The sequence below is a fragment of the Glycine max genome, chromosome 9 (genome assembly GCF_000004515.6).
Source record: "Glycine max cultivar Williams 82 chromosome 9, Glycine_max_v4.0, whole genome shotgun sequence".
NCBI classification, from domain to species: Eukaryota; Viridiplantae; Streptophyta; class Magnoliopsida; order Fabales; family Fabaceae; genus Glycine; species Glycine max.
Window position 1 is genome coordinate 439,045 of NC_038245.2, and position 15,680 is coordinate 454,724.

The window sequence follows — 15,680 nt, forward strand, 5'->3', positions numbered from 1 at the left end:
TTTTTAGGAGTTGTTGTCACTTTCATATATTTGATTTTTTTTAACTATTTATCTTTTTTAATATGTCATTTTATCTTTATTTTTGAATTGAATTTAATTTTTTTAGAAAATAAACATAAGGTTAAAATATGTTTTTTCATCAAAAGTTATATTATATTTCAATTAATTCAAGTTAAGTAAAATGATTTTATTTGAGAAGGTATAATTCGTTTAATACTTCTATTTGCAAATTTTTAAATTAAGAAATTTCTTAAAAAATATATTTTTTAGACAAACAAACATTAACAAAAAAAAAACTTTTAATTTGTTTTCTTTATAATCGAAAAAATAATAAAGATTTTTTCCTAGAAGTATTAGTCACTACTCACTGTTACTTGCAAGCATCGACACAATCATTTGTCAGAAGGGAAACTGATGCATTATGAAATCAAGAAAAACTAATAAATGTGTCAAATCTGTTATTTCTTCTTCTCATTTCTGTCATCCACAATTTATTTGAGTACTATTGATTCAATGGTATCACCTCAATATATGAAGAAATAGTAGAAAGTAGTAAGCATGCATAATGTGGGATATGGGAACTTCCAAAGAATCGAAGGGACCTTCAAGAAAGAGTAGGAAAAACGAAAAAGCGGAAAAGCCTGGAGTAGAAGGCAGTAGCTAGCGTGGCAAAGCAAGTATGGAAGACATTGCCAAGAAGCAAAGACAAAGTGTCAACTTGAAAATAATAGAAAAAAGAGAGTGTCATGCGAGTGCAAGTAAGCACCCTAGATATTAGTAACGATAAGAGATAATTATGAAACAACTCCCATTTGTGGTTCTACGCATATTAATGATTATTATTACACAACAACCATAAATCCATAATGGATACTTACTCAGAATATGTTACGATTATGGAATCATTTACTTGTTTCAATTTCAAATCTGAATGAAACCAATTATATATAGTTTAATTCTTAGGCATATTTTTTTTCATTTAATTAATCTCATCATTTTAGATTTCACCGAAAGTTTTTGCAAAACTTTTATAAGACCAATCCAATTAAATATGATTTATTTGAATTTAATTTTTTTTATCCTAAACCTAAACCAATCCAACCCAACCCATGAACTTTCTACCATTTTCTTTATATTTATCTTTTTCCATCTCATCATTTATCACACTTATCACTTTCTTTCTTCTTCCAATACACTCCATTTAAACTGTACATTTGTTATTAACCTTTGAGATTATAGGGGTCGAACCCTGCTCCTTTGAACTTCGTAGACTTGTCTCCTTACTCCAGTACTCTTTTCTTGTTTTTAGTCAGAAGTCTACTACTTATGGTACAGTATGGTTGAACTCAAATCTTGCTTGTGAACTTTTTTATCATTTCATAACACAATTGATGCATTTTGCATTCTGCACCTCCCAAAAGACTCCAATGGACAAAAATGCCCTTTTATCAAGTACCCCCGGAAGAGGATACTCTTCCAAAATAGCTATTGAAAAATATAACTTTTCATAATCCGTAATACGTATTATGGAGTAAGTTTCCGAAGTGCTTATTCTCCGATGCATACGTCGCACTCGCGTCAGCCGTGGAGAGACCTTGTTGCCAGCATGCACTATGACAATGTCGCTGAGAAGCGAAAAACAAAGCTCCCATCATCAAGGACACACTATTGTTGTTCAGCACTAGAATCGTCGTCGCACCTTCTTCATCAACAACACAACGGAGAAGCGAGTCCCACCAGCGTTGTCACCGTGCTAGTGCTCCCCTGCAGCAACATTGGAAATGGAGCTCTAACCCACTAACAATGCCATCGTCATCTCAATCAAAGAAGAAAGAGGTAAGGATTTGGTGACGGCCGAGGACGGCGGTGCAAGACGGCAGCACCACGTTCATATTCTAGAGGAGAGGGTGCTTGGGCGGCACAGGGATGAGAGAAGTTATTAGTGCTTGAGGGTATTTTTTACCATTGAGACTTTGGGAGGTGCAAGATACAAATACTCACAACTGAATGCAAATACAATCTCGAAGCCCAAACTGGGGTTATAGGTCTACTCAAGGGAGTTGCATATAAGAAGTACTATTGGCACTATCCACTTGGGTAGGTTTTTAAGTAATTCCAAAGTTATTCATTGTTTTATTTTTTTCACCCCAGGTATGCAATGGAAACATTATTTTGTTTGTAATTTTATCAACCAAATCATATTTCCATTATGCTCCCTCTCCCTGGTCTCATATTCTCTTTCTATCTCTCTCTCTCTCACACACACACAAAAAAAAATAAAAAATAGAAACACGAGGCAAAACAAGATAACATGGACCTCGGTGGAAATTCAAAGAAACAAACATATAGACACAAACAATGGCGATGAGGCATAGATCTGGCCAACGCATGGAGGTCAAGAATGATGAGATGCGTGAAGGGAACAACTTGTTTGTGGTCTCTAACAGAATCACAAAAGGAACCAGATCTACAACCTTTACGTCGCAATGGTGGAGGATGGGGTGGGGTTGCACGAGGTGGTGGTGGATGGGGATGGTTTTGGATGACAGGACGACACGGTTGGGGGACTGAGACGTCTAAGGGGAAGGGGAGGAGGTGTAGGGATTTGGTGAGTGGGCAAAAGAGAAATTTCAAAAGAATTGGTAGTGCCAATAGAACTATTAGTAGTATGAATAGTAGCTCTCTCAACTCAATATTCTCTTTAAACTACAACAGACCCTAACTAGAGTAGCCCGAGGCCCATACCAAAAAGCGGCATATGCTCACATAGCATTTGCACTACCACAATAGGAACCCATGACATTGTATAATGGGCCTGGACTTGGGGCACGTCTATTTTCTCTTTGCATCCTATATTTATCAACGATGTTATGATAACCCAGTTTGCTTATGCATGCCCATACAGAAAATGTTAAGGGTGAAACGAAAAAATAGAAAATGTTAAGAAAAGAAAAATACTAAGCGCACAGTCAGCAGTGCCTAAATATACTTACTATTTGCTAAGCATTTAAAAATAAAAAAATAAAAAGACAGTACCAAAAAATAGAAAATGTTATTGAAGTATAAAGAGTTCCAATCCCGGCACAAGACGTACAATTGATTGGATAGAGGACAGTATACACCAAGACTAGAAAAAAGAAAATAAAATGAAAGAAAGTATATGCTGCAATTAGATAGACTAACAAATCAGCAGTCTTACGACGAGGTTATTTGTAAGACTTTTTTTTTAAAAAAAAAACAGAATTTGTTATTTGTAAGAGTGAATTTTATTAAAAGTTGTTGTATCGGAAAGAAGAACTTTAAGTTGTAAAAAAAAAGTGATGTAATTAATGTAGAATAATAAATTAAAATGCATAAAAAATAATAAAAGAGGGAGGTTGAAGATGGTCTTAGTGTCCAAATTTCCCAACTCTTTATAGAAAGGAAAAGTAGATAGTGATAATGATGCTCATAAATTCCCCTTTTACAGCAACACATGCATATAGACATTGATATACTGAGTTGTAAAAGGTTACTACTATTGTTTTTGACGTTCTAGAAAGCAGACATTACACTCTAGATAAAACCCATCGCGTCCACTATATGAGATAAAGGCAAATAATCTTGAAAGAAATTGCTAGGTATAATCATAGTTCATAATGCAATGAATATCGAATAGAATCAGATGTTCGGAGCATCACGAGACTAGGGTGATTTTGATGGCTCACATGAAAGTTATAAAGGCACCTAGAAGTCACTCTTAATGCCTCCATTCTTACGGCTTGCTGCAAGTGTCTATATGCTTTTGGAATAATTAAATAATTAAGTGAATTATATCCTACCCTAAGTCCTAACTCATGAGCTGATGCTACCAAGTTCCAAGTATTGTCTGAATCCCTATTCCTCATTCTTCACTCTGGTCCGTATGTGTAGTACTCATCGCTTTACCCCTAGTTTTTATGTCCTTCACTTCACATTTAATAAAAGCAATGCGTTTGGTTTGAGTCAACATAATTGCATAATAATTCCTGTTTTTTTTTTTATATAGAGGAAGAAGATCATGCCATTTCATTAATAATCAATCAACTGGGAAATACAATTTGAAATTCCTCTTATTAAAAGTAAACCATAATTCATATAATGACGCGTCATAGTTTTATTAAGTATTTTAGTTAATTTTTTTTATTAAGCTTACGTAATTTTTTTTAGTATAAATACATTTTACTCGTATAAATAATTGAATCACACATGATTAAAAAATCTTATCTTCAATAGTGGTTGAAAACTTGAAACTGACTTAAATGCTCCACGTTACGCTCATTCGCTCATCATCATTTCTTTACCAAAAAAATAGTAGTATCCCTAATAGTTATACACAAACAAGACCTTTTTAGTATCAACCTGTCAACAGTATGTGAATAAACACTTCAAATTTCTTTTTTCCCGTCGACATAAGTTAAACTCATATGCACCGTATCTTTCTTGATCATATAACTTGCATCCGTGTTAGGCTATGATTTTGAAAAGGGGTTGATCGCAAATCCAAAAATAGTCTCCTCCTTCACATGGAAGCACGTGAACCTATATTCAATTATTCATAGGAAAAAAAATATACATTATCTTTGTTTATTTAATTTTTTTTCTTGGATCATTAACCAATCACACAAGTCACCCACCTTGGTTTGGATAGAGTCAAATAAAAGCTGAAGAAGACCCATTTGTACGGTGTGTGAAGTACGGTGAGCAACAAGGTGACATGTCTTGCTCCATTCATAGTTTAGATACTCTCACATGATTCGTCCAATGACCTTTAAGGTGGCATTAACGTGGACGCGACGTCCATCCACACAAAGTCAAAAATTGTATCCAACTTTCTCCAATCAACGTCTACCATCTCCCTTTTCCATTTCCACCTCCTATATTAATTATTAAGTTGACCCTATTATTAATTTATTACTACCATTCAATTCGCTTAAATACTCTCACATTCACGTACACCGTTTGCACACGAAGTTGCTAGCGTGGCTTACCCTAGCTAAAGTCCACCTATCGATTACTACTTCTTATCGAACTACTACTATTCATTTACGTGTCCATGTCAAATAGTAATGGCCGTATTTCTTGACCAATGGGAAAAATCCGAATATTCGTCGCAAACACGTTCAATATTGGCTGTTAGTATATCGTTTTTTCTTCTTATTCTTTTCGTTTTTTTGTTCCTTTTGGATGGGTTACCATCTATGCTGTTTTCAATATTGTCAGAAAGCATGCTGGCCAAGATAAAAATTAAAGATAAACACGAGACAAAGGAAGAAAAAATAAAAGACGATTCTTTCTTCATTTGCCCTTGTCTATTTACTCCCAAGAGAATTTTTGAATCAAATATACAACATTATTCAAAGAGAAATTGATGATACAAAAAAATGAAACATTTTTTTTCTGATCTAATATATGATATATCCCTCCCAATACATGGACTAAAAAGAATATGAACATTTATGGTTTCATTTTCCCTTATAGTACCCAAGTACAAAAATACAAAGTTAATGGAACCAAAAAGAAAATGTTCAGTTTCCTGAAAAGCTGCTAATAGTAGTCCTGCTCGTGTTGTTGTTGCTGTTGTTATTGTTGTTGTTGTTTGAATTGTGAGCTCCCCCAATGATGGAGGAGATGGCGGCAGCGAGCACGGCGGTGAAGTTTGGATCGGAAGTGATGGCAGAGGCGGCGGCGCTGACCGTGTCAGCCAGTGAGGGATGTTGGCTTGGCTGCAAGGGTGGTCTGGGAGCTTGTGGTGCTAATTGAGAAGATCCTACATCCTGAGACAACTGAAGACCAGAGAATTTTGATTGATTATAAAGTGCTTGTGCAATTGGGGTGGCTCCGGACCCAAAATTCTGAGGCTGTGCTTGGAGGAAGGGTACTTGGAATGGGGCACCAGGCCTTTGAAATTGCAATGGGTTTGGGTTGTGTGTGAGGTCCAAAGTCACAGTGGGGAATGGTGCTGAAGCTGAAAGTGTTGCCATGCTTGTAGAGCAAGGAAGAATTGCTCTGGCTAGCAAATTGGGGTTCATTACTCCATCTGCACTGGACATTGATCCAGACAGCAACATGGTAGCAGCAGCTGCAGTGGTTGATGCCATGGCCATAGCAGCAGGTGGCAGTGGATGGTTATGTGTGCCTTCATATGTTGTCACCAAAATTGTTCTATCATCAGCACAACGTTGAACCTATATTAACACAAACCAAGAAATATCAATATATTAGCTTCAGCCACAATGCTTAGTAGATAAGGTTAATAATAATTATTATTATTATTATATGCGCTGATCAATCAGAAAAACTGACTTGTTTGCGAACTGGGCAACCAACTGCCATAGTGCATCTGTAGTATGCTCGAGGGCATGGATTCCCCTTAGCCATTTTTTGTCCATATTTTCTCCATTGGCACCCATCACTAATCTGCAACAATGATAAATCAGATAATTCAGTTTGAGAATAACTTAATTAATTGGTTGATGAAAACATATTATATTTAATTATAATACGTACCATGGGAGCTTCTGATCGGGCACGAACTGAGACACGAGCTTTTCTCATTGTGGCTTCTGCAGTGGATTGATCCATAGGATTGGAAGGGTTCACTTTCTGAAGCTTATTGGGACCCCAACCTTGTGATTCTGAGTCTGGACTCTCTTCCCTACCCAACTCGCTTTTATTACCATTGTTATTTCTCGCTCCATCTCTTGTTCCAGCTTCAGTGTTATTGTCCTGAGGCGTGCTCGATCGTGTTCTTTCATCAGAAGAAGAATCAGATACTTGATCATCTACTTCTGCTGTGCCACTGGGACCTATATCAAGGAATTGCCTTGGTACCTTTCCTCCACCAACACCATGGTTTTTATCCTCAACCTTTCCCTGAGCAACCTGAATTTCAACATTATCATTATTAACATCTCATAAATTTAACCCACCGTTTATGCTGTTATAAATGAAAAGAAAGTCAATTCAAAGAAACCAGGCAGTAATTATTAATACTTGGAATTTATAAGTACCCCATTTTCCGTGCTTTCTGTTCGCTGCTGGTTCTGTTGCATTAGTGTCACAAGATGCATCTGCAAGGCGGTGTAGTTACCGGTGACATGGCTGAGCATCTCTTTCAGCTTCTTGTTCTCAGCGTTCATGCGTTGAAGCTCCACTTGCAACTGTGCAAGCTGAATAAAAAAAGTATACAATTCAGTGAGTAATTAACACTTAAATTTCAAAGGCTATGTAAAATAAATAAAAATCGATACAAATATGACATTAAATTAAATTATGTACCTCGGTGGTTTTGGCTCGCTTATCTTCTGCATCCGATGAAAGCCCGTCATCCACGGTAGATTGGTCACTCCTGGTGTTAGCAGTAAGGAGTTGTAAACCAGTCTATAAAGAGAGAGAGAGAGAGAGAGAGAATTGATTAGAATTAAGCACAAAAAAATAATTGAAAAAAAGGATGAAAGGCGGTTAGAGAGGTTACATTAATGTGAAGAGGTGTTTGATCAAGTTCCTTCTTGACGATGTTGGGTGGCGGAGTATGAGAGAAGAAGTCGACTTCAGCGACAAGTTTGCGGTTATCATGGTGGAGTTCCATGGTGGGGCGGCTGAGTTTGACGGGGAATCCGAGGAGAGGAAACATAGTATTGTCGGGTGTGGGAGGAAGAAGAGATTGAGAGGAAACCCATCCTTTGTCCATAAGGGATAAGAGAGATGAAGTCTTTCTCCGCTGCAATGGATTGGGCTATAAAAAGACTTGGGAGCCTCCACCAAAGCCAAATTTCTAATAATTTCCCTAAATTATTGCGTCAGCACTCCCACACAACTAAATCACATTTGGGTCGTTGGGTTACCCACCCGCCCCGGGTTTCATCTATACTTCCTCTCTTTCTATTTATATGTCTTAACTTTCAAATTATATATATATATACATTTTAAGATTTGATTTATAACGATTTCTTGGATTAACTAGTTTTAAATTACAAATCTTTTTTATTAAAAAAAAGATGAGATAAATAATTAAATTTTATATGTAGAAATGGAGGGAGGAGTCGATAAGAATATATTTATCTTAAATTTATAATTTTTTTAAAAATTATCCATATTATTAATATTTTTATATTTTAATGGTTTGTGAATATTTTTTATTTTTTATTTTAATAAATAATATTTTTTGTCTGAAATTAACTAATCCAAAAAATATTATAAATTGAGTTTTATAAAATAAAATAAATATTATTTCAAACTTAATTCTTATAAATAGAAAATAAGGAAGTATATTAATCATTTTTTTAATGTTAATGAATTAGATATTATAAATAAAAATGGAAGTATTTCCTTCGAAACATTTATTTAAGTTAAACTAACGTCGATATATATATATAAATCTCGCCGCAACAAATCTCCATCGAAATATAGTACTCCTTTTTCTTCTTCTATTATAGTATCTCTTTAAAGCCTTTTTAGTTTATCTCAACGAGTTAATTAAATTATAAAAAATATTAGTTTTTTAATTAATGTATATAAGTATCTGTTAATACTTTACTTAAATATTTAAATGAATTCACAATTAAATTCTTTTGATGAAGATGTTAAAAATTAATTATTTTGTCATTATAATTTATGTAGTCAATAAGTTTTTTTGAAAATATATATTAGTTTGTGTTTCTTTTTAAGTGTCATTTAAGGATGTAATACACTAATTAAGAAATATAATTAGTATTTTTATCTTTATTAAAATTGTGATTTGTTTTTTATTATATCCTTTATTTATTTTATTAATTATCTTTATATCATATATTATTTTTCTACTTCTTTAAGAATAATCAATATTATCAGGAGTTAAAAAATACTTTTTTCCCCAAAGAAATCCGTACTTAAGAAGAAGAAAAAAATGTTGTCTTAATAAGAGGGAGTAATAAGTGATCCAAATATTTCAACAAAAAAATAGATGATCCAAATCCAATCCCGAGGCAATAAATAACAATATAGGAGTATCTTTAACCAAGGAAAAAGGATAGTACTATTAAAATTTAATTAAATAAATGGGGCATTGTTGGATGAAGGTGGATGAAATTACTATCGTACATGTAGACCCGACCCGATGATGATTTTGTTGGTCCTTGTTTTTAGAAAAGAAAACAAGACGTGCGGGGGTTTCGTCTTGGTTTCGTGAAGAAAGGTTTTGACTGACTCATAAATGACCAAGAAAAAGAGCCACCGCCCCCGATTGGTGCGGGAACGTTTCACGTGATGAAAATCATCCCTAATTTCTCTCTCCTCCCACACACAAACACAAACCCATTTAACAGAAAAACACACCATAAAGCAAAAGCCAAGTCAACCCTCTCTCTCTCCTAGGGTCACCCAAGACTGGTTGCCCAAGTAACTTTGTCTTTGCTTGGCCCCACCCACCACATTTCAGATCCAAACCCCCCGGGTACCTTGTTGACTCTTTACTTGTGGGACCCCCCCTCATCTCCTCACACTTTCTTATCATTCATTATTCAACATCCTACATTTACTACTATGTATAATCTTTTCAATATATATAGCTTCTTTTTTCTTTTAAGATCACTAATGTCTCTTATTATCTTTAATTCATTCATTTAGAGACTAATTTTACTTATGTAATACATGATTATAATTGATTTAATAGTTTGTAGATTTAAATTTTTTTGTATATATTAAAATTCGAACACAAATTTTTTTATTAAATAAATAATTTTTCACATGAACACAACGAAATCTTACACCATCATATTAATCATTTTGATTTTTTTTCAATTATATTGTAAATACTTTTTTTAGAAAGTTTATAGTATAAATACTAGAAACAATTGATATTGTGCAAGTAAATTAGTTACTTATTTTGTATTGTGAAGGTGACAAAAAATTAATCATTCATTGAATGGCTTAATTTTTGTTGTATTGGTTAGACAACAGGTGGCTGTATTGGCTAACGCTCTAATGGGGAAATTAGGATTCGTCCGTCAACCACTCACATGATTAATCATTTTCCATTTTGTGTATTCATTGACCGAAACAAACGGGGAAGTCCCTCAGCCAAAAAACAATGTTAAATAAATACCATGCATCGAATAAGATGATTTGGTCTAGCTACAATCAACAACATTTCTCCAAAGTCTCTATAGTTTTCTTTTTCTAATTAACAACGTTAAGCTGCAACGGAATCAACTTAAGTTTATATATTTTAATTAATTAATTCACCTCTTTATTTCGGTGGAAGTCATAACATTTAGGTTGTAGCATTTTAAAAGTAAAAATATTATTTCTGTCCCTCGATTTCAAGAAATTGACAATTTCAGAATTTGAATGTGCAACGAAGCACCTAATGTTTATATATTAATTAGCCTATATTTCTAAGCCTATAATTCAAGAAATTGACGCAACAAACAACATTGTGGCGTTTTCTTATTTTTCGATTGTTTGAATATACAAGTTGAAATGATTTTTAAATTAATTTTAAAATTTTAAATCATTTTTGGAAACAGGAAAAAAAATTCTTAGTTTGAATTTTAAGTTTTAAAAGTAATCTTTTCTCTTTAGAAGTTTTTCTCCACTCTTCACCATTTTCTAAAGGTGTTAAAGCAAACTATCTGGTTCAATGCGGATTGTAAGCTGTGCGTCGAAATAAAAGTCTACTCATCAATTTTCTATATATGCTATTGGTTTAACTTTTATTTGTTAAAAATGACTCTTATGACTTTTTTTCTCAACAATTTGATACACTGACAATATATATATATATATATATATTATTCCTATCCTAAAATCATCGTCTATAATTTGTTTATTAATATATATATTTTTTAGCAATCAACTTATTATTATCCAGTCTTGAGATTGTGAATTTCTAGCTTTTGGTTTTTAAACTTAAATTTGAAAAATAAAATTTGTTTGGATATAAGGGTTTGAAATGATTTTAAAAACAATTTCAAAATTTTAACTCATTTTTGGAAATAGGAAAAAAAATTCTTAGTTTTAATTTTAATTTTAAAAAAGTAACCTTATCTCTATAGAAGTTTTTCTCCACTTTTCACCATTTCTAGAGGTGGTAAAGCAAACTATTTGGCCCGATGCAAGTTGTAGGCTGTGTATCGAAAAAGAGAGAGAGTATGTTAATCAATTTTATCTTCTAAAATGAAGCCGATGTCCATTTTTTCCAAGTGTTTTGTGGGTTTTGTAAGTTAAGTTTGTTTTTAATTTTATTTTATTTATCACTATTGTTTGAGTAATTTTGACTTAATGGAATTAAAAAAATGCATGATTAATTTGTGGAAGAGATGTTGCTGTCAACAACTTTTTCAAAAAAGTTATAAAATAAACAATTATAGGTTTAGTTTTTAAAAATTTAAAAACTAAAAATAAAGCCACTCCAAACACCAAATAAGATACAGGGGAATGAAAGTTCTTTCCTACAAAAGATTAATTTGCAAGGTAGCTTAATTATGGAGATCAAGAACATGCCCTCTCCTATTGTCTTTGTCTTCTATATAGGTAGGTAGTAAGCTTAAAGTATAAACATTATAATGATATGTTTGGTATGGTAGAGAGAGAAAGGAAACAAACAAAAAGTATGAAAATTTAATTAAATAATTTTTTTTAAAAAAATAATATTGGTAGAAATTAACTTTTTTTTTCTTTTTACTTTATGTTCTAAGTTATAATTTTTTTTATATGTGAGAATCAAAGTTAAATATCTTGTTAGGGAAAAATATGCTTTTAATTATTTTGAATATGATTAAGTTTGATTTCAAAAAATTGTTTTGTTTTTCGTAAATTGAACAAAAATTGAAATAATTCCACTCTTTTTAATAATGACTACATGCATATCATGGCATTATCAATGATCATATAAATCATTTAAAATTAAATTTATAAACATGCATTAAAATTGATTAAAAAAATTAAGATTATTAAAATAAAATTTATTTATTTTATAAAAATTAGTAATAGATTACATCGATTTTAAACCTAGCATATTTATTTTAAAAATTAATAGAGATTAAACTCCAGATATTGTCACAGAGGAAACTATTAAGACGAGGTAACCTACCCAACCGTTTTATTCTCCAACCCATGTAAATGTAAATGGTAATTAGAACGAGGAAATAGGAGGGAACTAATAGTTTAATAATATCCGTACAGAGACTACTTTTTCTTCCTTCCATGCATTAACAAATTTCAATACCTTGCGACGTTTTTCTTTAACTTTGGTCTCTTTCAAATTGCCTTTAATACTTGTTTTGAAAAAATAGCTAAAGTTTGAGGGGAAAAGGCAATTCTTGATGTTACCAAACAAAGAAAAAAGAGCTCACACGATCCGAGCATCCTTTCTTTGCCCTTGACTAGGAAGAGTCCTTCTTTGAAACAAAAACCTTCTTATAGAGGGGGAGGAGAGTAATTGTTATATACTAGGAATAAGTAACATACGAAATTTAAATCTACACACCTCTATTGTGTTTAATTTCATCACATTATATAAATATAAATGTAGAGGTACTATATATATATATATATATATATATATATATATATATTAATGAATGATTACTTAATTATTTCACCCCAAATAAATTGGAGACTGGCGTATATATATGCCTCGTTGAAACAGGACAGTCTCATCCAATTTGTGTCCAACGTAGATAGCAACGCCTAAGAAGTATATCTGGCAAAGAGCACAATTTGTTACTATAATTTTAAATAATCATTAAAAATGTTGGACTTATTGAAGATGGGGTGATAATAATTGTAATGTGAAAGGTATCAATAGGTTCCTTAGGAGGGTACGCAACAAGAGCTGTCATTATGCCGTTGGGCGCCCAATGGCCAATTTTCTACAATACCTGCTGTCACAACCTAACCACACACCATATTTCTACGTCAAACTAGTAAGCCACGTGGGTCAGGATCTAATCGTCAACCAATATCCTAGTCAACTCTAACATTTTTCTCATACCCCTATCTTTCTTCAACTCTTGAAACTAATGCTCCCACATTTTAAATACATACTATCTTCATTTATTATTAATTCATTACCATGCCTCTCCATCAATAATTCAACTGAAATGTTAAAATAATTAAGTAGAGATCAAATAGGTCGATTATTTTCTGTTTTTATTTGTACAAAATTTGAAATTAGAGATTTAAGCTTGACCCGACGGTGAGGTATATAGTGAAGTAGGAATTGTGTGTATACTACGTACGTCATTGACTAATTTTTTTTTTTTTAAGTCGTCTATAATTCTCGGGAAAAAATAAAACCTATGTATTACCTGCATTTGCTGACCAACGACCAAGCATGTCTGACTATTTATGGTGATACCAATTTTTCGTTTTCTTTGTTGCAAAAAAATTGAAATTGTAGTAATCAAGATGTGAGGTTGATGAGGTCCCTGAAATTGAATGCTTTGAATTCAATAAATTATTACGTGCAAGTGTTTGAACTTGTGCTCTGCTTTTAATATGCCTCACATCACAATGTAGCTCTAGTATACAAGGGAGTTGTAAATTTGTTATGGTGCACTTTTTATTCTAGGGTAGTCGGAATCAGCAACTACTATAATATAACCGTGTGCTAAACTTCTGGTTTCATTTTTAAACTGTATATATATAAGTGATTTTTTACTCATAAAAGGTACCTTTTTCACATGCTTTTGAAAAACAATTTCTGCACGGGACTGTTAATTCCTCCCTTAGCAGCCGCATCGATCTGTTTCCTATATACTTTTCTTTGGGCGTTGGAAATAGTTTGAACGCAGACATCTCTCTCTAGTTGTACTCTAAACCAATCCATACAAAACCATGCATGGACAATTATTTCCACTGTTTGAATGTCATATGGTCCAAGCCACGTGTTTTGGCTAATTAGTTAACTAAGGAAACAAAGCAAAACACCTAATTATTATACTTATATTTGATATTTGATTCAGAAAAGTTACTTTCAAAGAAACAGTTGCTATGGTTTCTTAACTTTTTGTTTTTGTCCTTTTCTTTTTCTTTAACCAAGATATATATATGTCATTAAGTATGTTGCAAGATTAATGCATTAAAGAATGTTATCTGGTCAAGAGATTTTGTTAATAATTATCTTTTCGATTTTGATTATTTTTATTTTATCTACTTAAGTTGAGATAGAGATAAAATAAAGTGATGATTAAAACATAAACAACTACAGTTATATGTACGCTTGACAGTTGTCTTGGATGAATTTTCTCTTTTAAACATTAAAAGTGGACAACCAAATGTTGTGCCTTCCAATTTTAAAATATTATATATATATATATATATATATATATATATATATATATATATATATATATATATATATATATATATAAATAAAAAATAGAAATCATTACATATATAATACCACATATATATAATTTTTTTTTAGGTGTTCAAATGGTAGAACTCTTTTTCTTTTTCACCCATCCCGTTATATATATTCGATCTTCTGCAGTTACTAATTAGTCAACGTTCAACGGACGTTGTCAATTCCTTTAATGGGGTTATGTTCAATGCTTTGAAGGTGATGATTTTTTTGGGGTACACAAGAAGGTTTTTTGTTTCAAAGAAGAACGTACTCTTCCTAGTTAAGGGTAAAGATATGTGATTACAAGATTTTTTTCAAAATTTTTATAAGATATTTTTTTTTTAATTTTTAGATGTATTAATTTTTTATATATATTCTTACTTAATTATTTTATCTCCAAATATTAATAAAAAACAAACAAATAAATATAAAGAGAATAAAATGATAGTTTTAAAATGATGATAGAAATGACAAATTTAATATGATAATTACTCGTCATGTCAAGAAAAAAAACTAAAAATAATTATTGTAATCTATTATTCAATGTAAAGTTTTAAATTTATTTGTTCTTTTTAATTATGATGTGTGATTATGGTAATATGTAGGAAAAAATGTCTGAATTCGAAAAAAGAAAATGTAAGACCAAAATATATGTACATAAACACGCAATGTTTGAACATCGGATATAAATTTCAACATAGATATACAGAAATACTTTTAATAACTTTTTTTAAGTGATAAATTTGATCAATTTAATTATTAGATGTGATTTTATTTTGAGTGATAACTATATATATGATTATATCAAATTATAAAAATTGTCCAAATATTTTTTTTCCATTGATTCACTCACTTGCTTGTCTTGGTGAGTGTTGATGTATTGTATTCATATATATCCTTTAGTGTTTTTTATATGAGTAGTAGTTTGTTTGTCACTTTCATCAGCCGCAAGGAAGATATGTTGTGAAATAATTATGTAGTTTTGAGTGGCATTGGATGCATGGCGCTGCTACTGCTGCAACTAGTATTTCCACCGTCAAACTCAAACAAAAACATATACTATGTCATAATAAATTATGGACCAGTTTTTTTACAATACAATTTTCTTCCTTTTTATTTATTAAAAAAACATTGATGAGTTAGGGTAGGACCGTCGTCTTACTGCTAAAAAAAATTCTTACACAAATATTTATAAATTGAGAAAAAAAACATATATAATTTAAATACAAAACTTTGTTATATTATCCATCAATCATAAATATATAATAAATTTATTAACATTAATAAAATTAATTTTAAAATTAATTTTTAATTGATTAATAGTGTAAAA

The 15,680-nt window shown here is 31.7% G+C and overlaps 1 protein-coding gene across 1 annotated transcript; it reads right to left on the minus strand.

Moving 5' to 3' along the window:
- Positions 1 to 5,261: 5,261 nt before the first annotated feature.
- On the minus strand, positions 5,262 to 7,733 carry WRKY23 (WRKY transcription factor 23). The gene is made up of 6 exons (NM_001361279.1): positions 7,496 to 7,733; positions 7,300 to 7,401; positions 7,032 to 7,190; positions 6,529 to 6,903; positions 6,325 to 6,438; positions 5,262 to 6,206 (listed from the first exon to the last, which is right to left on the minus strand). The coding sequence occupies exons 1-6, from the start codon at positions 7,709 to 7,711 to the stop codon at positions 5,547 to 5,549; spliced, it is 1,626 nt and encodes a 541-aa protein (NP_001348208.1). The 5' UTR covers positions 7,712 to 7,733; the 3' UTR covers positions 5,262 to 5,546.
- Between the last annotated feature and the right edge of the window lie 7,947 nt (positions 7,734 to 15,680).